Source organism: Manis pentadactyla, chromosome 9, assembly GCF_030020395.1.
Source record: "Manis pentadactyla isolate mManPen7 chromosome 9, mManPen7.hap1, whole genome shotgun sequence".
NCBI classification, from domain to species: domain Eukaryota; kingdom Metazoa; phylum Chordata; class Mammalia; order Pholidota; family Manidae; genus Manis; species Manis pentadactyla.
Window position 1 is genome coordinate 38,736,185 of NC_080027.1, and position 27,756 is coordinate 38,763,940.

Consider the following 27,756-nt stretch of genomic DNA (forward strand, 5'->3'; position numbering starts at 1 on the left):
TTTGGTCATTGATCCATTGATTATTTAGGAGCGTGTTGTTAAGCCTCCATGTGTTTGTGAGCCTGTTTGCTTTCTTTGTACAATTTATTTCTAGTTTTATGCCTTTGTGGTCTGAAAAGTTGGTTGGTAGGATTTCAATCTTTTGGAATTTACTGAGGCTCTTTTTGTGGCCTAGTATGTGGTCTATTCTGGAGAATGTTCCATGTGCACTTGAGAAGAATGTATATCCTGTTGTTTTTGGATGTAGAGTTCTATAGATGTCTATTAGGTCCATTTGCTCTACTGTGTTGTTCAGTGCTTCCGTGTCCTTACTTATTTTCTGCCCAGTGGATCTATCCTTTGGGGTGAGTGGTGTGTTGAAGTCTCCTAGAATGAATGCATTGCAGTCTATATTCCCCTTTAGTTCTGTTAGTATTTGTTTCACATATGCTGGTGCTCCTGTGTTGGGAGCATATATATTTAGAATGGTTATATCCTCTTGTTGGACTAAGCCCTTGATCATTATGTAGTGTCCTTCTTTATCTCTTGTTACTTTCTTTGTTTTGAAGTCTATTTTGTCTGATATTAGTACTGCAACCCCTGCTTTCTTCTCGCTGTTGTTTGCTTGAAATATGTTTTTCCATCCCTTGACTTTTAGTCTGTACATGTCTTTGGGTTTGAGGTGAGTTTCTTGTAAGCAGCATATAGATGGGTCTTGCTTTTTTATCCATTCTGTTACTCTATGTCTTTTGATTAGTGCATTCAGCCCATTAACATTTAGGGTGACTATTGAAAGATATGTACTTATTGCCATTGCAGGCTTTAAATTCGTGGTTACCAAAGGTTCAAGGTTAGCCTCTTTAGTATCTTACTGCCTAACTTAGCTCGCTTATTGAGCTGTTATATACACTGTCTGGAGATTCTTTTCTTCTCTCCCTTCTTATTCCTCCTCCTCCATTCTTCATATGTTGGGTGTTTTGTGCTGTGCTCTTTCTAGGAGTGCTCCCATCTAGAGCAGTCCCTGTAAGATGTCCTGTAGAGGTGGTTTGTGGGAAGCAAATTCCCTCAGCTTTTGTTTGTCTGGGAATTGTTTAATCCCACCATCATATTTAAATGATAGTCGTGCTGGATACAGTATCCTTGGTTCAAGGCCCTTCTGTTTCATTGCATTAAATATATCTTGCCATTCTCTTCTGGCCTGTAGGGTTTCTGTCGAGAAATCTGATGTTAGCCTGATGGGTTTTCCTTTATAAGTGACCTTTTTCTCTCTAGCTGCCTTTAAAACTCTTCCCTTGTCCTTGATCTTTGCCATTTTAATTATTATGTGTCTTGGTGTTGTCCTCCTTGGATCCTTTCTGTTGGGGGTTCTGTGTATTTCCGTGGTCTGTTCGATTATTTCCTCCCCCAGTTTGGGGAAGTTTTCAGCAATTATTTCTTCCAAGATACTTTCCATCCCTTTTCCTCTCTCTTCTTCTTCTGGGACCCCTATAATACGGATATTGTTCCTTTTGGATTGGTCACACAGTTCTCTTAATATTGTTTCATTCCTGTAGGTCCTTTTATCTCTCTCTATGTCAGCTTCTATGCGTTCCTGTTCTCTGGTTTCAATTCCATCAATGGCCTCTTGCATCCTATCCATTCTGCTTATAAACCCTTCCAGAGTTTGTTTCATTTCTGCGATCTCCTTTCTGGCATCTGTGATCTCCTTCCGGACTTCATCCCATTTCTCTTGCGTATTTCTCTGCATCTCTGTCAGCATGTTTATGATTTTTATTTTGAATTCTTTGTCAGGAAGACTGGTTAGGTCTGTCTCCTTCTCTGGTGTTGTCTCTGTGATTTTTGTCTGCCTGTAGTTTTGCCTTTTCATGGTGATAGGAATAGTTTGCAGAGCTGGGACGAGTGATGGCTGGAAGAACTTCCCTTCTTGTTGGTTTGTGGCCCTCCTCTCCTGGGAGAACAGCGACCTCTAGTGGCTTGTGCTGGGTAGCTGTGCGCAGACAGGGCTTCTGCTTCCTGCCCGGCTGCTATGGAGTTAATCTCCGCTGTTGCTGTGGGCGTGGCCTGGCTCGGGCAGCTAATCCAACGTGGTGGAGTCGTGTTGGAGGGGGAGCAGCCGGGAGGCTATTTATCTCCGTAAGGGGCCTCCCTGCTCCCTGCAGCCCAGGGGATTAGGTTGCCCAGAGATCCCCGGATTCCCTGCCTCTGGATTAAGTGTCCCACCCTGCCCCTTTAAGACTTCCAAAAAGCACCCGCCAAAACAAAACAACGACCACAAAAAAAAAAAATAAATAAATAAATAAATAAATAAATAAATAAAAATGGCCGCTTGTTTTTCTTTATTCTCCGGTGCCAGCCTCAGGCATGTGCTCACCGGTCTTGCTGCCCTGTTTCCCTAGTATTGGGGTCCCTATCCCTTTAAGACTTCCAAAAAGCGCTCGCCAAAACAAAACAGAAAAAAAAAAAATGGCCATTCATTTTTCTTATGTCCTCCGGCGCCAGGCCTCCGGTACCCTCTCACCATTCTTGCTGCCCTATTTCCCTAATATCCAGGGCCCCGCGCACGCACTGTGTCTGCACTCTGGTCCGGATGGCTGGGGCTGGGTGTTCAGCAGTCCTGGGCTCCGTCTCCCTCCCGCTCTGCCTGCTCTTCTCCCGCCAGGAGCTGGGGGGAGGGGCGCTCAGGTCCCACTGGGATGGGGCTTGTATCTTACCCCCTTTATGAGGCACCGGGTTCTCGCAGGTGTGGATGTGGTCTGGATGTTGTTCTGTGTCCTCTGGTCTTTATTCTAGGAAGAGTTGTCTTTGTTATTTTTTCATAGATATATGTGGTTTTGGGAGGAGATTTCTGCTGCTCTACTCACGCCGCCATCTTGGCTCCACCTCTATCTGGTGAATTCTTAATCAACAAGATTTGACTCATGTCCTTGTCTACATTTCTGTCCCCTCTCCCATAAGGTAAAATAAATCTTCTCGTTTATTTGTCCTTAGACTTTTTACATACTTTCCGTATAATATCATTTGTTCATTCAGCACATACCATCCGGAGTCTCTTCTGCCTGTTCTGGTGATAGAGACATAGGTACTATAGCCCCCTCCACTGTAGTCTCTCATCTGGATTATTGAGGTAGTCTCCTAACTGGTCTCTCTACTTCCTCTTTGCACAAGTGGGATCTGTTCTTAATGTCCTAAAACAAAAGGCAAATTATGCCACTCAATGTTGATGGGATCTGCTCAAATCCTCCAGTGGCTCCCTATCTCACATAGAATAAAAGCACATCCTTCATTCAGGTGTGCAAGACCCTACCCCACCTGCCCTTCCTTCTCTGGTCTTCTCTCCCACCTCTGCCCTCCTCCCCTAGTTAGCTACGAGCCAGTGACGCTGGCCTTGGTCCCTCACACACCCACCTTGCCCCAGGGTCCTAGCACTCTGCCGGGAGCACTCTTTCCCCCAGATGCCCACCAGGCTCACTTCCTTCAGGTCTCTGCTCAAATGTCACTGCATCAGAGAGGCTGCCCTTGACCCTAAGTAACACAGCAAACATGTACATACAAGCATGTGTGACTCCCTGTTACCTTTATTGGTCTTATTCTAACTCACCACCACCTGACATATAAGTGCTGTTGGTTTACTGTCCATCTCCCTTCACTGGAATGTAAGTCACTGCTCTCCAAGACAACAGAGACTTTACTCTATCCTCTATTGTATCCCAATCTCCTATCCATAGCACCTAGATCAATATATGTTTGAATAAATGTGTGAGTGAATTATTGAGCCTTGCCTAGCAATCCCTCAATAAATACTTCCTGATGGAAAAATCGTAAGTTTGCTCGGAGTGTCTGCCAAAGGAAGGAAACTTAATTTCAAGTTGTATGAGGATTAACATAAAGGAAGACCTGGTAGAAAAAAATCATTTGCCTTCAAGAGCCCCGTGGTGTGAGGATTTATGAGCCAACACCAAGAAACTTGGAGATCACAACGGAATGATTTCTAATGCCCTGTGAATGAACTACTTGTGTAAAGTTACATTGCAAGCTGTTAGGTATTGTGCAGATAATATCTGTTACTGTGTTTAATAACAATAGATATTAGCAACTTTAAAATAATCAGTCTATTCTGGTGAAAAATTCTGGCCAAGGAAATGAGAGGTCTGAGTGCTGACTCATTAGTTTGCTATGTGACTTAATGGAGTTACTTTCTCTCCACTTCATTTTTCCAGTTAACACAATGGACTAAATTATTTCTCGAGTATCTACCAGCTCTAAAACTCTAGGCTCTAGCAGTAATTGCTGGCTGGCCAGAGAGATGAACAGAGGACTCTCATTTCCATAACATTTCCCCAGTCTTAGCTCTCCCGGTTGGTTCTAGTTTCTTCTTCCCAATCTCTTCCCACTCCTTCCTAGTCCGGAAGAGCCCTACTCTTTGTTGGAAAATTGGTGTACACCCCTGAGGTGGCCTATCTCTTCTTTGAGTAGTAGACAGAAAACTAATAGATTTTAGAATCAAAAAAAGTAGAAACAATGGCAACTGAAGGATACTATTCTGTGAAAAAGGAAGGAAAAAGAGAGATAGTTATATTGACTTATATCCAAGAATCGGGGGAACATAATAAAGTCCATGGAGCCTATTTCACTCATCACTGTCTGATTTTAGGAGGCATTTCTTTTCACACCTTTGTACAAGAATTACAGAGAATTCATGACACATGGGAACTTCCCTCTGGACAATTATAATCTCATGTGGGTGGACCTAGAAAGACCCAGAACACCTGAAAGAGGATCGAGCCTACCCAACTTGGTATTCTTGGGCAAGTCTTCAGAGTTGGAATGGATGAAAACACAAGAGAAAGTCCACCTGGCTTCAGCTCTACCACTCACCAGTTATTTACCTTGGGCAGAGCACCACCTACACCTCATTTTTCTGAAAATAGAGTGAATAAGCTGACGTGAGAATTAAATAAGAAAGCTCAGTGGGGTAAAAGAACCTGCCCCCAAGGTCACAGAACTAATCATTTGAACCCCAAGCCCTTGTAGGAAATGAATATAAAAGGAATCAAAGAGACTCATAATTTTAGACTGTCTACTAATTAAATAAATGGATATAAACTAAGAAATCTATGTGGTGCCCACAGAGATAATTTCACTATTGCTAGAGATTTATTCACACACACTCATGTGTCTGTTGTAGCAAAATATACCAGAAATGCCTTTGCAGGTGGTATTTGCTGGATAGAATTATATTACTCCATCTAAATAGCATAATTGGATACCCAGTGCCTGTCTCCTGGGACAGCAGAAATTATCATTTTTCATCGATCTCCTTTTTGACCTGACCTTGATACTCCTTCTTCTCTCCCCCTAAATATATCAGAGCACACAAGGATATAAGAGTGTTCTCCTTCAATTGAATCGCACCAGTCTCATGTGTTGAGGTTCATGTTCAGAAGTAAGCAATGAAAGGCTAAATCTACATCTGATCTTCTAGTCACTGTGACCTTCTAGGCACCAGCCTTTGAATCTGACTCATTTTCTCATTTTTCATGTTTGCACTTTCTTAGCTAAGATTAGAGCCGCCTAACGGGCATCCATCATCCTAGTTGTGAAAGCGCACCTGTGCCGTGTCCCGCCGGCTCTCAGGTCAGCAGGTCAAATTATTCCATCTGAAGGAGGGGCATGGGAAGGGTTGGTGGGGGGCAAAGGTCCGAGAAGAAAAGTACTTCTGCATTTTGTGAAATCCTCACACTCCCACAGCAAAGGAGATGACATTATCCCCATTTCTAAACTGAGGCTTAGAAAGGACAGGTGACTTTTTTGAAGTTGCATAGGGGGCAAATGGCATATTTGGGATCCCAAACCCAAGCTTTTTCTGACAGGCCATGCTTTGTTATTGTTGAGAAGAATGGAGATTGTGGAAGAGTGATGCAAAATACCTAGATATGGCCTACAATCCTACCAGCAATTAAACTTCTACCCCGTGTAACCCTCTTCACAGAAATTCAGATTACACTTAACCTGGTCGTGCTGGGACCCACAGTATGCTGCCTGGAGCCGGGGGCCGTGCCAGGCCCTTTACAGACACTGTTGCCTTTATTCATCACCCTTCGTCCACATGCTCCTGATAACTTTAAAGTGGTGTTTCTCAAAGTGTTCTCCTCTGACTTCTTGGGTATTAGAATCACTCCAAAGAACCTGTTAAAATACAGATTCTAGGGCTTCACCCCAGGGGTGGGAACAGTGGAATTTTCATTAGTAAGAAATTCTGTGGTAATGTTTGGCACTCAAAGTTTGAGAACAGTTGTTCTTAAAAGGTAATAGCTCCTCGTTATTAATGAAACACTTAAAATTACTCACTACATTTTTGAAGCCTTTCTAAGTTAAGTATATTTTAAATGTAGTTGTGGATTCTTTTAATGAATAATGAGTCTAGGAAGGATACAGATAGGAAGCTGGAATTCAGTACAGAACTTAGCTGAGTGAATTTTACTGGGCACCCAGTGGAATTTGAGGGAATTCATTTTTAGGACTGACTAGTAGGTCACAACTATAAAATTCAAGTCCTGGTATAAACAGTCTGAAGTTTGGCCTCCAGTCTGGACTTCTGTAATACACTATGATATATCAAGAAGCCTTTTAGAATATTTGGGTAAACTATTCATAATAAATTTTATCACATAAGATACAAAATTATAGGAACAGATTCATTTCAGCTCAATATCTTTGAGTGAACATTAGCTCTGCACTGTGTACAATGGATTACAGAAACAAATTAGCCAGTGAATTCTACCAAACATTCAAAGAAGAATTAATACCAAGTCTTCACAAAATCTTCCCAAAAATAGAAGAGGGGAGACTATTTCACAACTCATTCTGTAAGGCCAGTATTACTCTGATATCAAAGCCAGACATAGACACATGATTCACCAAAGAAGGTTGGTGGGGGTGTTTAAGCCTGAGTCAACTGCTTGTTCTCTGACTCTGGCAGGCAGATTTCAGGCAGAGGGTTGAGAGAGAAAAACCAGTTACGAGAGCGTGATGCGGACAGTGATAATGATGGTGGCGGCGATTGTACTTACAGCAGTGTGTGCTCTCACACTCACAAAGGCACAGACTGGAAACCAGCTGTTTTTGTCAGGCATTCTTCTCTAAGGTAGGTCCTGGTCTTTTCCTTGTCTCAGTATCTCATTGCTCTGGATATTTAAAATGCATTAACAAATGATATTAAACTAAATATGTATCTTATAAACAAGATTTGGGACTTTTGCTCCTGTGTCCACAAGATCTGCTCTCGCTGACTTGTCTTCTGTTCTCGTCCTTGTCCTTCTCCCAGCTCTGCCGACACTCCCCTCCCGTTACCGTCTCACTGCCCTGCGATCAGAGCTTCCTCCATGTAACACCACCATCTCCCCCACCAGGATATTTCCAGCCTTGCTTTACAAAATTGAATTCAGATCTAGAGTTAGCCTCTTCCGTTGTCTTGTTCGGTTATGACTCCTGCAGTTTATATGAATTCTTTGACAGACAGTGAAGTGGTGATTGCTATGGAATAAACTCTTCTCTTTCTAATCCCTTTGGCCTCAAAATTAGAAAATACATTTTGTGTCATTAGTATTTAGAACAAAATCCATTGTAGTGAAATCTTTATTGAAAACAGGAGAGTAGAATTATTTCAGAATAAATGTACTTGCAATTTCAAGAGGATAAGGAGTTCCCATCCTGGGAACCACTTTCTCTGGTGTAGGTTGACCTAGTAGAGTAAAGACATAAGTAAAGACACAGTAGAAAGACCCAGGCTTGGAGTCCTTGTGAGTTTGGGTCCTGGCACTGCCTCTTGCCAGCTCTGTGACTTTAGACAGGACACATTACCTCCCTGAGCCTTCATGTTCTAACCTATTATACAAATAGCTCCTATCTTGAAGAGTTGGTTTGAGATTAAATTAGATCAAGTAAAATCAATTATTGAAGCATCTGACACACAGAAAGTTTTCACTAATTGCAAATGCAACTCATAGGACATAAGGAGAAGGTGACTATTTTTGCTTCCCATTAGCCCCTTAAATTTAACCTTTGGGGCAGGTCATTCCCCTGTCCTTGGCATGGAATTTGGGGGAAGTTCTATAGCTTGTACAGCAAATTTTAGCACATTAATGTCCTCCTGTCATTGAAATGCCTAGTCCCATGCTATAGTCAAGATATCAGTCTATTTAAAGTTAATACTTTTCCTCCTCCTGCAGCTCTGGTCTTCTCCAGAAGTGAAGCCTACCATGGGGCTTCCACCCCACCTGTCTTACTTTCCTCCCCCAGGAGTTTAGGGAGTGGGAGCAAGATGGAAGAGGAGTAGGAGGGTCCTCACCTGGACTGGTGTGGTCACAGTGTTGGGTGCCCTCTGGACCAGCAGGTGTTGAGGGTGGACTCTCTGTGGGTGCTATGCTGGATTCTCTGGAGACCCCCAGTCATCACTGTGGATCTCTCCCCCCAGGTCCTTTGATAAAGGCTAGTCCCTGTGGCTGGTTCCATACTCCTTCCTCCACCCTGGGCATCGTTCTAGCTTCTTTCTGCTGAGATCTGCTTGCTCCTTGAGATGGTGCTCTTGACTCCATCTGGTGCAGGGAAATTGTACCATGCATTCTTTGCCCTAACCAACAGACAGTGCAAGTCACCCCCAACACAGCCATTGCTCCTTCTCTCTGCTCCTGGCCAGACCAGCCAGCCATCTCTGACCCTTTTGATTTCTCAGGAGAGTGACTGTTAGTCCACCACATCCCCCAAGATCCATCACCCCCAAGATCCAGCTGTCCTTGAGCCTTTCTTGTGATTTGAGTTGAAGGGAAGGTGGCCCCTTTACAACACAGAGTTCTCACCAATATCCTCTCCTTTACTATGGCCAGCATTTCCTTTGAAAATCCTGCACTGTGATGTCATGCCTTACTTAGGAACATGGTATCATCTCAGCACCTGAGCTGAATTTTCATTTCAGTCCTGAAACATGGCTATTAATTGTATTATCCTTGTTCAGTCTCAGCATCTCCACTTACTGCCATCCAAGGTCACAATACTTTACCACTCTCAGCTCCTGTTTCCTCATCTGTAAAATGAGAATGATGATAATTGTGTCTGCCTCATAAGGTCTCTGTGAGGGTTAAATGAGATGATGCATAAGAGGTACTTTGTACAGTCCCTCTTACTGCTTGGCCAGAGTACACACACACACACACACACACATACACGCATGCACGCACACACATGGGACATACAAGCACAGTTGTGTGTGCAGAGTATTGGCTGTTTGGGGGTGTCTCCTGACCCCCTTTGATGCTGGCTCCCCTACAGCTAGCACCCTTGGTGCCCAGTCCCTGCCCGCTCCCGCCCAATAATTCGCTTATCTCTTTGCAGTGTCTCTCACGGTAACCTAATTAAGTGGTGCACTTGTGTGGGGCCCTCTGCTGCTGGATTGTCAACCTCTCTCCCCCAGGATCCCTGGGTCTCCTCCAATGGCCCCAGAGTTTCTGAGGCAGAAAGATGGGGCTAATCCCATTGCTGGGAAATCAACTGCAGGAGCTTCTGGGTTTAGTGATTATAACATGAAGATGATTTCTTAGTCTTATATAGTGATGTTCTATATATTTTTCCTCCTGCTTTCCTTCTGTGCTTCCTCTTAGGTTTTGCTTCAGTAAGAAAAAGATAAGTCAGGATACTAGGCCTGTTTCCAACTTGTGGTGCATTTTACTGTTGCCTGTCACGCAACAAAGCTTCATGCATCACCCCAGTGTGGTTCGGGGTCCTGCTCGGGACCTTTTGAGTCCCCTGTGTTTCTCTCTGTTACAGCACCTCTCATACCTCATGACTCAAGTCTTGTTTACTTTCCCCTCTGCCCCTCACTCAGTGGCGAACTCCTTGTCCTTTTTCCTCAGGTGCTAACCCACTGTCTGGCTCATAGTCTCTCTGAGGCCTTAGTCATAATTTCACTTCTCTAAGCTTCGTTTCCTCATCCATAAAATGAAAAGTGATAGTGTCCATCTCCAAAGGTAGTTCTGAGGATTAAATTGAATAGTGAGTGCAAAGCACCTTGCACACAGAAGGCCCTTAGTAAAGGGTAACCATCCATCACTGTTGTAGGCACTCAGTAAATGAATTAAGTAATTTGTTAGCAGAGTTGACACTAAGTTTTCATTCAAGTCATCATGAAATAAAACATACGGGGATCTGTAGCCCCCAGTTTCTCCCTATTCCCTAGCCTCTCGGTGTCCACAAGGGGCCTGAGGCCCCCACTCGGAGTACTTCCCACCCACGTCATCACAGGACACCCCCCGACCCACCACTGTTCCGAGAGCTTGAGCGGCTCCTGCTGCCGCCAGAACCGAGTCTGAGCTCCAGCACTTGGTTCCGCCCCACCTCTCCACCTCATTTGCTACCGCCGCCTTTTCTGTGGCCCTCGGCTGTAAAATAAGGTGAGGGAGTCCCCAGGTGCCTGTCCAGCTCTGCGGCGCTGTGATTCTCACGTTCGCCTGACAAGCCTTCTCTGAGTGTCTGCTCTGCGCCTGGCCCTGGGCTAGGTAGGCTCTTGGAGGCATAGTTCCTGCCCGCAAGGGCCTCCAGTCCAGAGGAGGGTATAGACTTGTCAAGAGATGGTTGCAGCAGAGAAGGATGTATTGTGGGAGCTTGGGTAGAAGTCCTCACCCTGTGCGGGGGTCAGCAATGGCTTCACAGAGGTGACATTTGAGTAGGGCCAAGCAAAGAGCATTGGGAATAGAAGAAGATTAGAAAGAGGGAACAGGTCCTTTCCTTCACTAGCTGTGGTCCTTGAGCAAACTCACCTCTCCGGGCCCTGGGTTTCTCATTTACAAAACTGGGGGAAATTTCTGAGCTGACAGCATTATTGTGGGGATTAAACGTAGAGCATGCTTCTGTGAAGCATCTGGCCCCCTGTAGGCCCTGATGCATCCTGCTCTTTTCTCCCCTCTCAGCCACAGGGTTTCCAGGCCCCAGGATGCCAGCCTGATGACCTGCATAGTGAGACAGATCAAGAATGCAGGGGTGCCAAGGTGAAGGAGATTGCCCATGAAATATTAACTGCTTATCCCAAAGACTAGGTGTTTTAAAGGGTTTTGTTTGCCCAGCTGAAAGCTTGTGACCTTACCGGCTAGAACCTGCCACTCCAGGCTGTCTCTGGCAGAAACACCGCTAATATGACTCCCAGTGCTGAGGCTGCATTCCTGAGTTGGTGGATATGATCTTCTTCCTGTGAATAGCCCTGGAAAGCTCAGAGGAGCAAAGGAATGAAAGGATTTCAGTGCCTCCTCCAGAAATTTCCATGCCTCCCTTCTGTGGGGTCCTTGTACTCCCAGAGCCCTTTCTAGCACTCAGCTGAGAGCTGCATGAAGGCAAATTCACAACTTTATGTTACTGCAGATGATTTGTAAATGCTTATTGAACAGAAGAGCTGAAAGAGGCTCAGAGGTATGAAACAATATTTAAAATACTGGCTGAGCAAAACTGAAGAAACAAAACAGCAGCAGACTCATAGACTCCAAGAAGAGACTAGCAGTTACCAAAGGGGTTGGGGGCAGGGTGGGTGGGGAGGGAAGGAGAAGGGGATGGAGGGGTATTATGATTGGCACACATGGTGTGGGAGGTCACGGGGAAGACAGTGTAGCACAGAGAAGGCAAGTAGTGACTGTGGCATCTTACTACACTGATGGACAGGGACTTCATTGGGGTGTGGCGGGGGACTTGATAATATGGGTGAATGTAGTAACCACATTGTTTTTCATGTGAAACTTTCATAAGAGTATATATCAATGAAAGCTTAATAAAAAAAATACTGGCTGAGGACCTGCTATATGGAAGGTATTGTGTTCGATATGTGTTTGCTGACCAGTGGGATACGGGCGAGGAGAGTCAGGCAGGGAATGCTTGCCCTTCTCTGGAACGAGGACCTTTTCCAAGGTCCTATAAATTAAGCTGTCTTGAGTCTTTATCCTCTTCCTCACTGCTACCTTCTTTGCCTGTATTTGAGTTACATCTTGAAGTAGCAGCTTCCAGTAGAAAAGGGAAAGAAAAAATTGAAGGTAAGGGCAGGCCCATGCAAAGACACAGACTACTGAAAGTGTTTCAAGTTTTCCCAGGACAGCAGTGGAGCTTGAAACACAGAGTTGAGCAGACCTGCATTCATATCTGACCCTGACTGACAGAGATGCCCCAAGTGAGTTCTTGAACCAATCTGGGACTCAGGAGACACCCAGCCTTACAGAGCTGTGCTGAAGGTAAAGGAGTAAATCTGTGTATGTGCCTCCCACCCCTGGCATAGAGGAAATAAAGAAGTAATGTAGCCACGGCCCTTCTGTTGCCCTTTATTTAGCAAGTGGCCACTAAAGGTGTCATATCAAATCACTGCCACCTTGGTCACTGGGCCAAGCAAGTAAATGAGACTGAGTTTCACACTGCAGTTTCACGAAGAAATTCTAGATCCCTTGTTCCCTTTGTTGAGGAAACCCTTCCAGATTTTGTGGTCTGAAAAGCAGTCTTTCACATTTTCTCACAATCTGATGCCTCTGAGTACATCTGTTACTTCCTTAAAGATAGCAGGTTGCTGAAAGACTTGCTGAAAGTGAAACTATGCTGTAAAAAGAAAGGAATTAAAGCCATGAGGCCAGTTGTGCCTGGGGAAAGGAAGTCCATGGTTCCACTCACCAGACTGCCTGGCCCTTTACTGGCAGGCTGCACTTTCCTGCTGTGCCCCAGGGTCCCCATTACCTCAGATGAGAAAGCAGAATGTAATGGGTGTCACTTCCAACGAATCAGTAACAACAGGAAACAACTGTGACATTAAATGCACCAAAAATGACATCATGAGGATCACCTATTTAGTATTCTTATGCTTGTTATTATTTAATAATTTCTGAGAGTTAATCATGCTTCAGCTTTGTCAGACTTGGAATACATTCAGATTTATAAACAAAGAAATGATTTGCGGCCTTCACATACAATGATAAGAGTTTGTAATACATGAAAAAATGTTTTCTTGTCCAGGTATTTCTTTATGAAAAGTTCCTATAAATGTAATTGCTAGACCAAAGGATAGCAATTTTAAAGGCTTTATTCATTAATTCACATACTCAACAATATGCATTGAGCATTTATGATGTACAGACACTCTGCTGGGCCCTAGACTTACAGTGGCGCCCTGGCTGTGTGGATCCAGGCTGCACTTAACCCCACATCCTTGCCAATGGTGGTGCTGTTACGTCTTTCTACTGTGGCAGTCTACATGAACATAGGAATATATTCCCAATGGCTTAAAGATTTAAATGTAATAAGTAAATTCACAAATGTCCAAAGAAGAAATTACACATAAATACTTACATAATTGTGGCATAGGGAAAGACTTTTAAAACATAACCTCAAGAGTAAACAGGATAAGGAAGAGATTGATAGATTAGGCCATGTGCAAATTTAAAGCTTACATATGGATATATGTAGATATAGATGCAGATATCTCTATGGATATACATACCATCTCTCTCTCCTTCTCCAGTTCTCCTTCCCTCTCTCTCTCTCTTATGTGTATATGTTATATGTCTCCATATATGTGGCACAAAACTGGGAAACTTAGTTGCAAAGAATTGTTATCTTTTATTTTTATCTCTAATACTTATAGAGAATTCCTACAAATTAATAGGGAAAAGAAAAATGGAAAACCAACTACAATTGCTGTGTGTTCCTTTTACAATTAAAAAAGCAAAGACAAGAATGTTTATCCATCCAGCGATGCTAATTGAGCACATGCTGAACTGTTCTAGCTCCAAACCAGGCCAGGAACACTCAGAGGCCACCTCTGGCCTCTCAGGCCCCACAGGCGGACTTGGCAACAAATAGCTAAGAACACAGTAAAAGAAATCAGACAAAAAAGCTGGTCTGGGGAAATGCCAGGGCACCAAAGGAGGCAGGGATCACCTCCTTGCAAGGGGAAGGATGTCAGGGAAGAAGATGTTCCAGATAGATTTTTTACAGCTTTATTGAGGTACAATTTATATAACATAAAATTCACCCCTTTTAACTGTACAATTGGATGAAATTTAGTAAATTTATTCAGTGGTGCAACCATCCCTGACAGATGGTTTTAGAATTCTTCATGCTCACTTACAAATAATCTTCCCTCCCTTTCCAGGCCTGGGCAACCACTGATCTTCCTGTTTCTACAGTTTGCTTTTTCAAGAAGTTTCATATAAATGGAATCATATAATGCATAGTGTTTTCTGTCTGGCTTCTTTCACTAAGCATAATATTTTAAGAGTCATTGATATTGGTTCATTCCTTTTTACAGCTTAGTATTATTTACCTACTTTGTTTATTCATTCATTAGCAGATGAACATTTGGGTTATTTCCAGCCTTTTGGCTACCATGAATAATGCTGTTATTAACATTCATGTACAAGTTGTTTGTAGAGACACATGTTTTCATTCCTCTTTGGTACTTACGTGTAGAATTGCTTGGTCATATTGTAAGTATATGGTTAACTTAAAAACAATTTTTTTCCCAAAGTATCTGTACCATTTTATATTCCCTCCAGTAATGGATGAGAGATCCAATTGCTCCTCATTCTTGTTACCACTTAGTGTTGTCAGTGTTCTTTATTTGAGCCATTTTAGTGACTATGTGATGGTATCTCATTGTGGGTTTTGTTTGTATTTCCCTAATGACTAGTGGTATTGACCTTATTTTCATGTGCTTATTTGCGATTGGCGTATCTTCTTTACTGAAGTGTTTATTAATATTTTTCCTATTTTTAAATTGGGTTATGTATCTTCTTATTTTTGAGTTTTAAGAGTTCTTTTATATTCTGGATACAAATCTTTTATCAGATACATGTTTTGCAAGTAATTTCTTTCAGAATATAGCTTGTCTTTTCCTTGTCTTCATGATATCTTTTGATGAGTAAAATGTTTAATTTTTATGAACTTGAATTTATCATTTTTTTCTTTTATTGTCTTTGGTTTTACATTGTATCTTAAGAAATCTTTGCCTGCTCCAAGGTCTTTGCATACAGTAGTGTGCTGAAGCTGGCTTACATTGGCTCACAGAGCCAACTGTTAAATTTTCAGGAAATTGGTGAACTGGTTGGTAAACTACAGGTAACTTGAAATCAGCCTTGTGAGTATTCCATGTAACACTCCATGATTTTAGGGTTTACATTTAGGTTTATAGTCCGTTTCTAATTAATTTTGGTATATGGTATAAGGTAATGGTTGAGATTCACTTTCTTTTCATATGTATATCTGGTTTTCTCAGCACCATTTGTTGAAGACTATCCTTCCCCCCGTTTACCTTAGCCCATTTGTCAAAACTAAATCAGCCATATATGTAGCCAGGGATATGATGATAAATGTTTAACTAGCTCTCAAATAAAGGAGGGGCCTGGTTTGTTGTATTGGCCAACTGCCTGATATGAATATTCACAAGGCTGATTTCAAGTTACCTGTAGTTTGCCAACCAGCTCACCAATTTCCTGAAAATTAAGTTGACTCTGTGAGCCAATGTAAGCCAACTTCAACACACTACTGTATGCAAAGATCTATTTCTGAACTGCCTATTTTGTTTATAGATCTATCTTCACAGCAATAGCATACCTGATAGATCTGTTTTGTTCATAGATCTATCTTTACAGCAATAGCATACCTGATTACTATAGCTTTATAGTAAATTTTGAAATAAGGTAATGTAAATCCTCAGACTTTGTTTCCCAAAATTGTTTTGACAATTCTAGACCTTTTACATTTCCATATACATTTTAAGATCAGTTTGTCATTTTCCACAAGAAGTCTTTCTGGGATTTTGATAAGGATTACTTTGAATTTATAAATCAATTTCTAGAATTGCCATCTTAGCAGTATTGAATCTTCCAATTTATGAACATAGTATATGTTTTTATTTAGGTCTTCAATTTCTTTCAACAATGTTATATTTTCAGTGCATAGGCATTGCACTTCTTTTGTTAAATGTATTCCCAAGTATTTTACTCTTTCTGATGCTATTGTGAATGGATTTAAATTTTTTTCCCAATATCTTTTACTAGTCTATAGAAATATAATTAATTTTTGTATATTGATCAGATATCCAGATACCTTGCTAAACTTACTCATTTCTTCCAGTACTTTCTGTAAATACCTGAGTTATTTCCTAAATGCAAAATCATCTTATATGCAAACAATGACAGTTTTACCTCTTTTCTATTCTGTGTGGTCTTAACTTCTTTTCTTGCTCTGTTATGCTGGCTATGACCTCCAGTACAGTGTTGGATAGAAGTGATGAGAGAGGACAACCTTGCCTTGTTCATGGTCTTGGGGAGAAAGCATTCAGTCTTTCACCATTGAGTATATGATGGTAGTTGTAGGGTTTTTATAGATGCCCTGTATTAGGTTGAGGAGGTTCCCTTCTATTCCTGGTTTGCTGAGTTTTTTTAATCATGAAAAGGTGTGATATTTTGTCGAATATTTTTTCTATCTATTAAGATGATCATATGGTTTCTTTTCTTTATTCTGTGAAAAAATAGTATATTACATTACTTGATTTGGGGATGTTAAACCAACCTGATGTTCCTGGCATAAACTTCACTTGTTCATGTGTTTAAATCTTTTTATATGTTGCTGGATTTGATTTACCAATCTTTTGTTAAGAGTTTTAATATCTATAGTCATGAGGAATATTGGTCCATAGGTTTCTTGTAATGTCCTTGACTGGCTTGGTATTATCCATCTTAAAATGAGTTTGGAAGTCTTCTTTCTTCCTCTATTTTAAAAAGTGATTGTTAGGACTCTATAGCATCTTACTACACTGATAGTGACAGTGACTGCAATGGGTGTGGGGAGGACTTGATAATATGGGTGAATGTTGAAACCACAATGTTATTTATGTGAAACCTTTACAACACTGTATATCAATGATACCTTCTTTTTTAATTTTTAAAAAAAGAGAGATTGTTAGGATAGGATTGGTATTTATTTTTTCCTTAATGTTTGCTAAAATTCACCAGGGAAGACATCTAAAGCTGGATTTTCATTATGGAAAGATTTAAAATTACTAATTCAGTTTCATTACTTGACATACATTTATTCAGATTTTGTTTCTTTTTTACTTAGTTTTTGTAATTTGAATTTTTCTAAGAATTTGTCCATTTCACCTATATTGCCAAATTTATTCACATAGTTGTTTCTAGTATTCCTTTATAATGGAGCTATATTTTAAAGAGTAAGTTATCATGGGTCTCAAGAAGTCATAAAATGGTATCATCTTCAGCACCAGATTTGTTTGTTAAAAAGAAATTTATTAAGTACTACCTATGCACAAAACAAAGAATGAGGAACAAATTTATTGAGCATTTCACTAGATGTATCATGCAATGTCCTCGGCACTTTGTAGAGATCATCCCATAGGAGTGTATTTCCAGAATTCTGGGTTTACCCCGAGAAGGAGGCAGCACTCTCCCACCTTTCAGGGCACGTAGTCATTTTTCCCATTTCCTGTCTGAGGAACCATCTTTCTGCAAGAAATGGACACAGATTCTTGGGAACCCAACCAACCAGAAGAGTGCAGCCTTCCGTCCTCAACCTCAGTGAGATAACTATGGTCTGTGGAACAATCAACCCATTTTCATATGACTAAAAAGCCCAGATAATAATAGGGAAATGGTGGGTGGGGCAGAGTGAGGAGGGAGTAACTAGAGTTTTCTTATAACCTCACATCTAGCTCTTACTTTTTTTAACTTGAGGTATATTTGTACATGTACTTATTTTAACCACAATGCTCCCCCACTCCCATCCTCTACCTCTGCCAATTGTTTCTTATTTTGCATCCTTTTTCTTCTCTACAGTTCCTAGCATAGTGCCTAATTAATACTGCAACCTAAATTAATTTGTGTAGAATCAAACTGACTCCTAGTTGGAGCAGTTTTGATTTTTAATTATCTGTCCTCATTATTCTTTACATATTGTGTACATGGGCTTTCTTTGTGTGAAACACTGTTTCCCAGATGCACAAGCACCTCTGAGCTGCATGTAGCCTATGACAGGACTTAGACAGTGTTACCTGCAGAATGAACCATTTACCTAATGAGGAGACCTGAGCCCTCACACTCACTGCTAACTGTTACCCATGTTGGATCTTTCCCTGTAAGGAAAAGGGAGGCTTCTTTTCCACTCATGCTCTGTTCACATTAGATTAGCTCCAAGGTTTTCTTTATATGCAGACATTTTTTTCCCAACTGTGTACTTTCCTTATTTTAGAAAACCGTCATATGTGGTGTGCATGTGTTTATTGAATATAAGAAGAGCGATCCTAAATATTAGTGTGTCAGCATTCTCTATATGATTCCCTTTTCTCCCTTTCACACAAAAGAAGCAGAAAGATGCAAGCAACATGGGCATAGATCATAAAACTCCTCTCTTGACCCAATCATTTTCTGCCAGGAAAAAGCAATCTTCCACTCCCCTCTAAAAGGGGTGAGAAGTCTCTTTAAGACCCCTGCAACCCTCCAGGCTCAGGAATGTTCTTTTCTTTTTAATCTACAAGTCCTGCTTTTTCTTTTTAATCCTACAGATCCTTTAACCAACTCCTAACAATAGCTTGGCAACTGACAGTGTTCATAAAAGGGCCTGCTTCCCTTCTTCAAAAACACTTTAATATAACAAATGTAGATAAAATTTTTTGAACAGAGACTTTATATGTTTCCATGACAGCATAATTACCTATGAAAGTCTGTAGGAAGTTTTTAGACCATTTAGATTTAAAAATATGGTTTTCATCCTCCATAATGTAGTTGAGGAATGTTTTTGAAAATTTTGTTAAAATTTTCAAGAGGATAGGAAAGAATTTTATTTCTCAAGGGCTTAAATTCATATTAAATAAATCTAGGGTTTATGAGTAGAGAAATTGAATTTACATGTAATCATAGTTGGCAGTACTGTATTGTTCTAAGTCTCCACTTTTTCCATGAGGTAATTTGTACCAATTAACACATGTAGATACTCTTCACAGCAATAAAATTGTTTCTTGTCTAATTCTATTTCACTGTTGCTTGTAAACATCAGGCTGTTTCAAATTAGAAAAAGAAAACAGCTTCTAGTCTCTTTATTTACAACATTTTCTCTCCAAGGCCAAACCTTCTTGCCATTCTCCTGATGGCTCCCCTTTTTCCTCTCCTGGGACCTGGCTTCATCAGTCACCAGCTGTCATCTGTCTTCAGTCTCTCCCTCTATAATTGCTTTCAATATCTCCCTTTGAATCACTGCATGAAAATGTGCGTAAGTGGGATAAGTCCTTAAGAACCGAGCATCTGTTTATAGTAGACACTTTCAGTATTGGAGATTCAATTAATCAGGCATTCACTGAATACTACTTTGTTCAAGTCTAATGTGAAATGCATTCAGAAATAAACCTGTCATTGGAAGCTGCTGCCCAAATCTAGCCCTCTCTGGGCACCAGAGTGCTGACTTAGTGGTCAGATATATAACAATAGTTGGGTAGACCTTTGATTGTGTAATTGTTTAAATCTCCCTGACTATAGGGCCAGTGGAGGCAGTTGCTGCATCTGCCTGTTGACACTGTATTTCTAGCTCTGTGCCTGGAAGGTAGAAGATACTCAGTGATTGCTCTTGAGCAAACAACTCTGTAATGGAAATACATTTATTATATAGTTATCTATCATGGGCTTTAAAATTCTGACACAAATGTCAGGGTCCTCTTCAATTAATACATTCTTATTTAATCCCCACATCAATCCTGTGAAGGCAGGCTTGCATGAATACTTTCCAAATCAGCTCACCATGCTGAAGTCCAGAACAGACAGGGACAGGCCCAGGGGTTAGAGCTGGAAGTAAGCCCGGGTGTATCTCATTCCTGCTCTGGCCTGGGCTCTGTTTCTTCTCACCTTGTCAACCTCTGCCTGCACTTCCCTGGGTCCTCTATGTTCTGTGCTCTGGGACATCATTTTCTCCTATGGGGATTTATGTTTCTTTATTTCTACTTATGACCTGGCTTCAAAGTAGGTGCATTTTTATCAGCTTTACTGCAAGGAGACTTTGCTGCTTTCCAGTGAAGGCTGCAAAATGTCCCCCAGTTCTAATGACCAAAGCATGACCTTTTCTGTTCACTTGATGCTACAGCTCTGCTAGGAACTTGAACTTCCTGTACTCTGCTTATACCAGCACTTTCTGCCTTGCTGACCTTAAGCCTGGGTATTTTAAACCCCATTTGATGGGGAGAATAATTCCTGATTAGAGTCTAGTATTAGAATCTATTGCTGTGTAACAAATTACTCTTAACACTTAGCAGCTTAAACCAACAAACATTCAAACATTTAATATTTCATACAATTTCTGAAAGTCAGAAATCCAGGAATGGCTTAGCTTGGTGGTTTAGCTCATGTCTCCCACAAGGTCATCTGAACACTTGGCTAGGGCTGAGGATCCACCTCCAAGATGACTCACTCACAAGGCTTTTGACAGGAGGCCTCAGTTCCTTGCCACATGGACCTCTGTCTATAGGTGCTATTTGAGTACCCTCATGACATGTTGCTGTCCCCGGAGTGGGTGACTGAAGAGAGTGAGGAAGGGGTGCAATGCCTTTAATGGTCCAGTCTCACAAGTTACATACTGTCACTTCCATCATATTCTGTTGGTTGGAAGTAAGTCATTAAGTCCAATCACATTAAAGGGGAGGGAAATTAAGCTCTACCAAGGAAGGCATGTCAAAGAATTTGTGGGCATATTGTAAGAAGTGCTACAGGTGCCTGATGCCTTGAGATACTTATGTAGCAACTTTATGCCCTTTCCTCGGCTGGGGCAGCCCAGGAACTTCCTGTTTAGCTCTTCACATGGGTGAGGTGGAGGCTGCATTCTGAATCCTTGTCCTAGGCAGGTAAGGAATATACCAATGCAAAAGGATAGTCCTGATCCTCAGCAATTGCACAGTCTGGGAGGGAAGAGATACCTACAAAGGTAGCCTACTACACCACAGAGCATGACAAGTGCTACAGAGATGAAGGTCAGAAAGGCACAAGCTTGATTCAGCAGTGGGACTGGGGAAGACTCCCCCAGAAGGGAAAGCACCTGAACCTGGCATTGAAAGTCATGTGGTATTTCAGTAGCTAGAGGTGTGGAGGGAAGAGTATGCCAGGAATGGGAACAGCATTGGCAAAAACTCAGTGGTAGGAAATGCAGAATGTGTTTGGGGAAGGGCAGCATGCTGTTTTCATCAGCAATGTCAGTGATAGTACCTGTGGCTCAGGGTTGTTGTGAGGATTACATAAGACAGTGAGTGCATTTAAAGAGCCTTGCACAGTGCCTGGAATGCAGAAAATGCTCACTAAATGGTGATGCAAATGATGATGATAAAGAAACAAAGCCAGAAAAGTAACTTGGGGCCAAGTCACAGGCCCTGTGTGCCACCCCAGGGGATTATAACGTGGAAACTAGAAGGGACCTTTCTTTGGACCATAGTTGGTCCAATAGGACACTGGGATCTGTTGAGGTGTTTCAGTAGAGAGCAGTGTGCTCAGAGCAGAGCACTGGGGAAAGATTTCCCTGTAACATGTGCCGGGTGAGTCAGAGTGAGGAGACAGGACCAGGGTCCTGATGCCATGCTCCAAGGAGAGGAGGTATTGAGGTCCCAGGAGAGAAGGGGCAGAGGCACTGGGCAAGAGGAAATAAAGACGCAGTATTTGTTGACTCCTTTAAAAACTTTGCCTGGTCACAAGATCCCCATGTCCTGCTTTGGCAGCTGCTCTGGATCATGATTAGATAGCTATTCAAAGGTCCTGAGGGAGCAGCCCGGGAACATTTGTCTGCCAAGTCCCCACAAGGTGGCTCCCACGGAGCCTGCCCTTGCCATCGTGCGGGAGATGAGCCCATCAGGATCGGGTGAGCTGCTAGGGCGGGGACAGGGACCTTTGGAGAGCCTGTCGCTGTGACTTCTCCACATCACGGTGCAGGAGAAGCTGTGGCAGGAAGAACATCTCTAAGATGCCAGGGGCAGCAGCCTTCAGGTGCGGGACCCTCCATGCGTGGCCAGAGCCTCACTCTGGAGTGCACTCAGGCTGACCGAAGGAAAATGGTCTGTTGTGATGGTGCCAGGAGCCTGCAGGATTACACCCCCACCCCCAAGTGTGGAGTGGTGGAAGGGGCAAGGGCTTCGAGTCAGGCAGACACACAGTTCAGCAACTGCCTCACCACTGACTGGCTTGGCGAGTCTCTTCATCTGCCTGTGCTCAGGTTTCTCATATATAACATGAGGCTAGTAACTGTGACCTCACAGGGATGTTATAAGGGTAAAATAAGGTCAGATTCAGAAGGAGCTCAGGAAGTAGGCATTGGGCAAGGGTTAGTTAACTCTTCCTCTCCTTACCCGCCCCCTGATTCTCAGGGGCTCCTTCCTGCCCCCAGCCCTTTACCGCCGTGGCCGCTTCACTCAGCAAGCACTGGGCTGTCTCCTGTCAATCTAGGGAGGAGGGATTTTATGAAAGCTTGGGAGACTCCAGATGTTTAGTAAGGGAAACTACCGTACAAGGACCTAAAGACTTGGGGATCGTGGTATTTTAGGGGGTGGTATTAAGCAATAATAGAAGCCCTAAGTATGAGCAGCCTTATAGGTATCTGAAATAGAATGATATGCTTGATTGTCTCTAATCCTCCAAATATTTCTTGAGGGTTTTCCTCTGTCCTGTTCAAGGCAGCAGAGAAGAGCTCAGTCCCTAATGAAGAGGTGCTCCATCTAAGGGAGGAGATAAGCCTGTGTGCACATGCTCATTTCAGCATGATTGGCACTGGAACAGAAGTATGTACGGGATGTTACCATGTGACCAGGGAGCAAGTGTCTGCCCCAACCAGGCGGGGCAGGAAGGGTTCAGGAGGAGGGCCGTGAGATGACCAGAAACTAAATCAGATAGTAGCTACTTTCACTAAATAGTCAATGCCAAGCCTTTAAATCCTGTGAAGAATGTGAGAAAGATATGGAGCATGGCTCTGAGCAGGGACCTGGGTGAGGCAAGGGCCCTTGGTGGGGCAGGTGGAGACTGGGATCCTCACCCAGCTCATCCCTAACCTGCAGGAGGTCACAGGATAAGTCAAAGGCTGGCCCTTCACAGCCATGTGAATGAGATTGGGCTCAAAGGCAGGGTTCTACCATGACTTTTCTATTAAGTATCTTGACCCTCAAGAGAGACAAAATGGACTCAAGAAAGAATTAAGAACGTGAAACTACATAGGTAACCACAAAGCTAGTTACAGTTGGTAACTACCTACAGTACAGTAAGGTGTCCAGAAGCCAAGAGATGGGAAACTTTGGGCTGAGCAGTCCAGGAGGGGTTTCTGGAATAGGAAAGTCCTGAGCTGGGCCTTGAAGGATAATTAAAATTGGGGCGGGCTGAGAGGAGGAGGAGGACACCCCCCACAGAGGAGCAAAAACGTTCAGCAGGTCCCCAGGCCTACCACAAGCTTCCAAGCAGGGCATTCCAGGCTCTGCACAGCCTGGCCCCAGCTCCTACCCAGCCCGGTCACCTTGACATCCCTCCTAGGACCCCACCCTCCAGCACCCTGAGCGATTCACCCGCTCTCTGAATTGCCCCCAGATGCAGACTGCTGCCTAAGCTCCGCTTGTCAACTTCTCCGTAACCTGCAGTCCTCCTTTCCCTGCTGCCCCCCTTCAGAATGAAGCATCCTTTTCCCTCTGAACCCAGCCCCGTTTGTCTAGGGTCACAGATGAACAGATGCTGACCTACTAAACTCTAGACACATCAACCCTGGCTTATTCCTCCCTGTGGGCCACATACCACACCTTTGGCCGGTGTTCGGCATTCGGCAAGTGCTGAATGAATGAATGATCAAGCTGAAATCTGGCTGGGGGACCACAAACTTGTGGTGAGAGGCACTGGGCATGACTGGCCTGAGAGTGGCCCAGACTGCTCTAGGAGCTGCATCTCAGGGCTGGAGGAGCTGTGCCATCTAGTCCAGATAGTGTCATAGAAGCCCTCCAGGGCATTACAGATGCAGGCCAGAGCCCTTACAGGCACCTCCAGGGAGGGCAGGCCAAGGACGCCGCAGCTCTAACGCATCGCCCAAGTGCAGTGGGAAGGCTGGGGGCTGTGGAGCCTGGCAGACCCTGGCAGACCCTGGCTCAGATTTCAACTCTGCTATCTGCCAGCTGTGCCCTCAGGCAAGCCACTTAACCTCTCTGAGCTGTGGTTACCTTTCTTGTAAAAGGGGTATAGTACTGCCTCCTTTCAGAATGGTAAGGATTATAGAGAATATATCAACAAACAAAAAACAACCCACTAGCTTACAAAAGGCGACTGGCGAGCGGCAACAACTTCTGTTTGTTTGACATGTGATTAGTTGTTGCATTTGCCTGAGGAACATGCTGTGGAGAGTTCAAAGTTCTAAGGAGCACGGTCTGTGTTTAAACTAACAGTCTGTCATGATTACAGTGAGCTCATGGGATTCGTTCACAGTCTCACATACAGATGAGGTACCAAGGTTGTTCAAGATCAGGGCTTACCGAGCTTCTCCCACGAAGACACAGCCCATGAACAATGCTCACAATGAGACCCTTGCCACCCCACAGGGGCCACCGTAGAGATACAGAAAGCTGCAGAGGCTGGCCTGGGAGAGATGACCCAGAAACAGTGCTTGGGGCCAGTGTATACCTACCTCAGTCCTCCGAAGCAGGCAAGGGTAGGAGCAGAGACTCCCGGTTGCCACCATTGTATATTCTGGAGCCAGGTTGTTAACGGTTTGGCTCCCAGGAGGTCCAGGCCAAGTATCCGGGGCTCCAGCAGGGTTTGTTCCTGATGAGTGGGCAGAAGGAGGGAAGGCCTGTAGCCTTAGGCAGGTAGTAGTGGCCAGAGCCCCAAATGGATCCTGGGCCAGCCCTAGGCCTGTGTGTAGCGCCTAACTGGCTCAGAAGTCCAGCCACAGTAACTGGTTTAACCTGTGGAAGTGGAGATGGGAAGAGAGAAAAGGAGCAAAGAGCAGCCTTGTTGCCGCAGCAGATGGGTACCATTAACAGCATCAGGACAGTCTCCACCCTCCTCCCAAAGCCCCTTGCACTCCCAGTTTCCCCAGGTGGGTAGGTAGCACTAATGCCCACCAGCCAAATCCTGGGGTTTCCCCAGATTCCTCTGCGACCTGGGCCTCCCACAGCTCCGCTGTTTTCAAGTCCTACCCAGCTCCCTCCTGACTCCGCCCTGCTCTCTTCCCCACTCCTGCTCTCCGGGCTCAGGCCTCTGCTCTCCTCCTGACTCTCTGCACAGGACATGCCTGGCACCTCCCTCACCTCTCCCGTTCTGTCCACCATTCACACGCTGCCAAAGTTCTCTTCCCCAGAACTGATCTGGCCACACTCATCCTTGGCTTGAGGTTATTTGGCAACAGCTTGTTACTATCCAGACCATCCCCTTAGCATAGCTGGCAAGCCCATCATAACCAGTCCAGCCTCTTTCGCCCTTCCTCACAAACCTCAGCCCAGCCACCAGAACTGCCTGCAGGTCCCACAGGGGCTACACCTCTGGTGAGCCTCTTCACTGTACACCTCATTCTGCCTGGCAGCCTGGCCAGTGCGCTGTCAGTGGCTCTCACTCCACTCCAGAACCCCCACCCCAGTGGTGTAGGAACCCCTCCCCTGTGCTCCCTACTCCCTCCTCCTTTGTGGCTCTTTCCTTATTGTCCTGCAGTAACCTCAAATCCTCTGCCTCCCGCACCTTGAGCCCAGGGCATTCTCACTCAACTTGGGCTCTACAGATCTCAGGACCCTTCCAGGCAGACTTTAAGCACTCAGTAAATGTTTTGTGAATGGATGAATGAATGAATGATGGGTGAAACTGAGCAATGAGGGAATGAGGATAGTCTGGCAGGGGAGACAAGATTGTTTCCAGGGATGTTACGTTTGCATTGGTGGGGCAACTAGGTGGAGGTTTCCAAGCTGCACTGGAAAGGTGAGTATGAAGCTTGGGGAGGTCTCTTAAGAAACTATGCTCTCTCTGTTCACAATGAGCCAAGATCCCTCAGAGGGTCAGCTGACCAGCAAGTGGCTCAATGTTACCAAACCAGCTTTATGGACTCTGAGAACCTCAGAGCTAGAAAGACATTATAAGGACATTGTCTGGCCTAATTCTTTTATTTGACAAGCAAGGAAACTAAGGCTCAGAGAGGGGAGAGGCCTGCTCAGTAGCTAGTCAAAGGCAGTGCTGGGACCTGTGTGTCTGTCACAGTACAAGCTCTCTCTGCTGTATCCTGTGGCCTCCTGTTTAGGGTACTTCAAGCCCTAAAGGAAGGAGTTATCAGTGAGGGTAAAAGAGCACATTGGAAGCATCTCACTGCACAGAGAGCCGTACGCTAACTCTTCCTTTCCCATATCACAGCTTCTATGGCCCCAAATGAGAGCAGACCCACTCAAGACCTCTGGAGTCGCAGAGCTTATGCACTGAACATCATGCGCTCAGCAAGCGGGATGGACGCTGTGGCCTCCATCAGCAGCTACATTTATTCTACCCTGTTTTGAACATTGCCCCCATCTACCTGCCAGCACTTTAACAGATGAGAAACAGCTGATTAGAATCCATGAGAGAGACTGCTATGGACAGGAAAACTGACACACTGACAAAAAAAGCATAATAGGGGAGTCGTTTAGGGTAAGGACCAGTAGCCATTCACACCAAAGCACATGAAGACTCTCCTACACAGATACATCCCAACACAAGTCCTAATGGCATATCCAAATTATATTCAGTACATTTTGCTTATTTGTGAGCCACAAGCATTTAGACATTTCATAAGGATTTTCATCTAAAGTGATTAAGCTTATTAAGGTTTTAGCAGTATGAGAGTAGCCCTCCATGATCAAAGGGAGGAATTATCCTTACAGACTCTGGCTAACAGAGGGTCTTCATCATGACAGAGGGGGAAAGGAGGGGGCATTTGTCCTTTGGCCACAAAATACCAGGCCCGTTGTCTAACACATTGTCCCATTTAACTTCCATAACCCTTCACACACAGCAAGCGTTTAGTCACATGTGTTGAACTCATGAATGGCTGAATGGACGGAGTTATTTAGCCTCATTTTAGATACTGTGAAAATGAGGCCCAAAGATTAGAAGTGCCTATCCTTGATCACACAGTGGGAGCTGGGAACAAGAGCTCCTTCTCCTAGGTGCTGCTGCTGTCACCACAACCTGCGTTAACTTGGCAGGAAGGAAAACTTGCTCTTATCCTGTGGGAAGCATGAAGCGAGCTCCTGAGCCACACTCCAGTGGCCCTATGGCCCGGAGAGCTCGCTGCGCTGCAGCCCTGTGGGAGGAGTGCTGCCAGGATACGATGCTTCATAGCACTGACACTTTGTCATTCACAGGAATGAATTCAGAGCGTGGACGGACATCAAGCCTGTGAAACCGATAAAAGCCAAGCCCCAGTACAAACCCCCAGATGATAAGATGGTTCATGAAACCAGCTACAGCGCCCAATTCAAAGGGGAGGCCAATAAGCCAACACCAGCTGACAATAAGGTCATTGATCGCAGAAGAGTACGCAGCCTCTACAGCGAACCTTTCAAGGAACCGCCAAAGGTGAGGCAGAGGGTGTGCTGATGGGGATGCAGCAGGGCAGAGGGTGTGCTGATGGGGAAGCCATCGGCACAGCCTGGAGCGCGGGGCCCACTGCAGCAGGGCAGAGGGTGTGCTGATGGGGAAGCCGTCCGCACAGCCTGGAGCGCGGGGCCCACTGCAGCAGGGCAAGATGGTGTGC

General features: G+C 44.1%; 1 protein-coding gene across 1 annotated transcript in view; it reads left to right on the forward strand.

The window, feature by feature from the left end:
- The window catches only part of MAP6 (microtubule associated protein 6), a 91,656-nt gene that overhangs the window by 43,123 nt on the left and 20,777 nt on the right, over positions 1–27,756 (forward strand). The window contains exon 2 of the mRNA XM_057507208.1: positions 27,365–27,578. Coding sequence (XP_057363191.1) covers positions 27,365–27,578 — 214 coding nt within the window. The remainder of the gene's footprint in view (positions 1–27,364; positions 27,579–27,756) is intronic.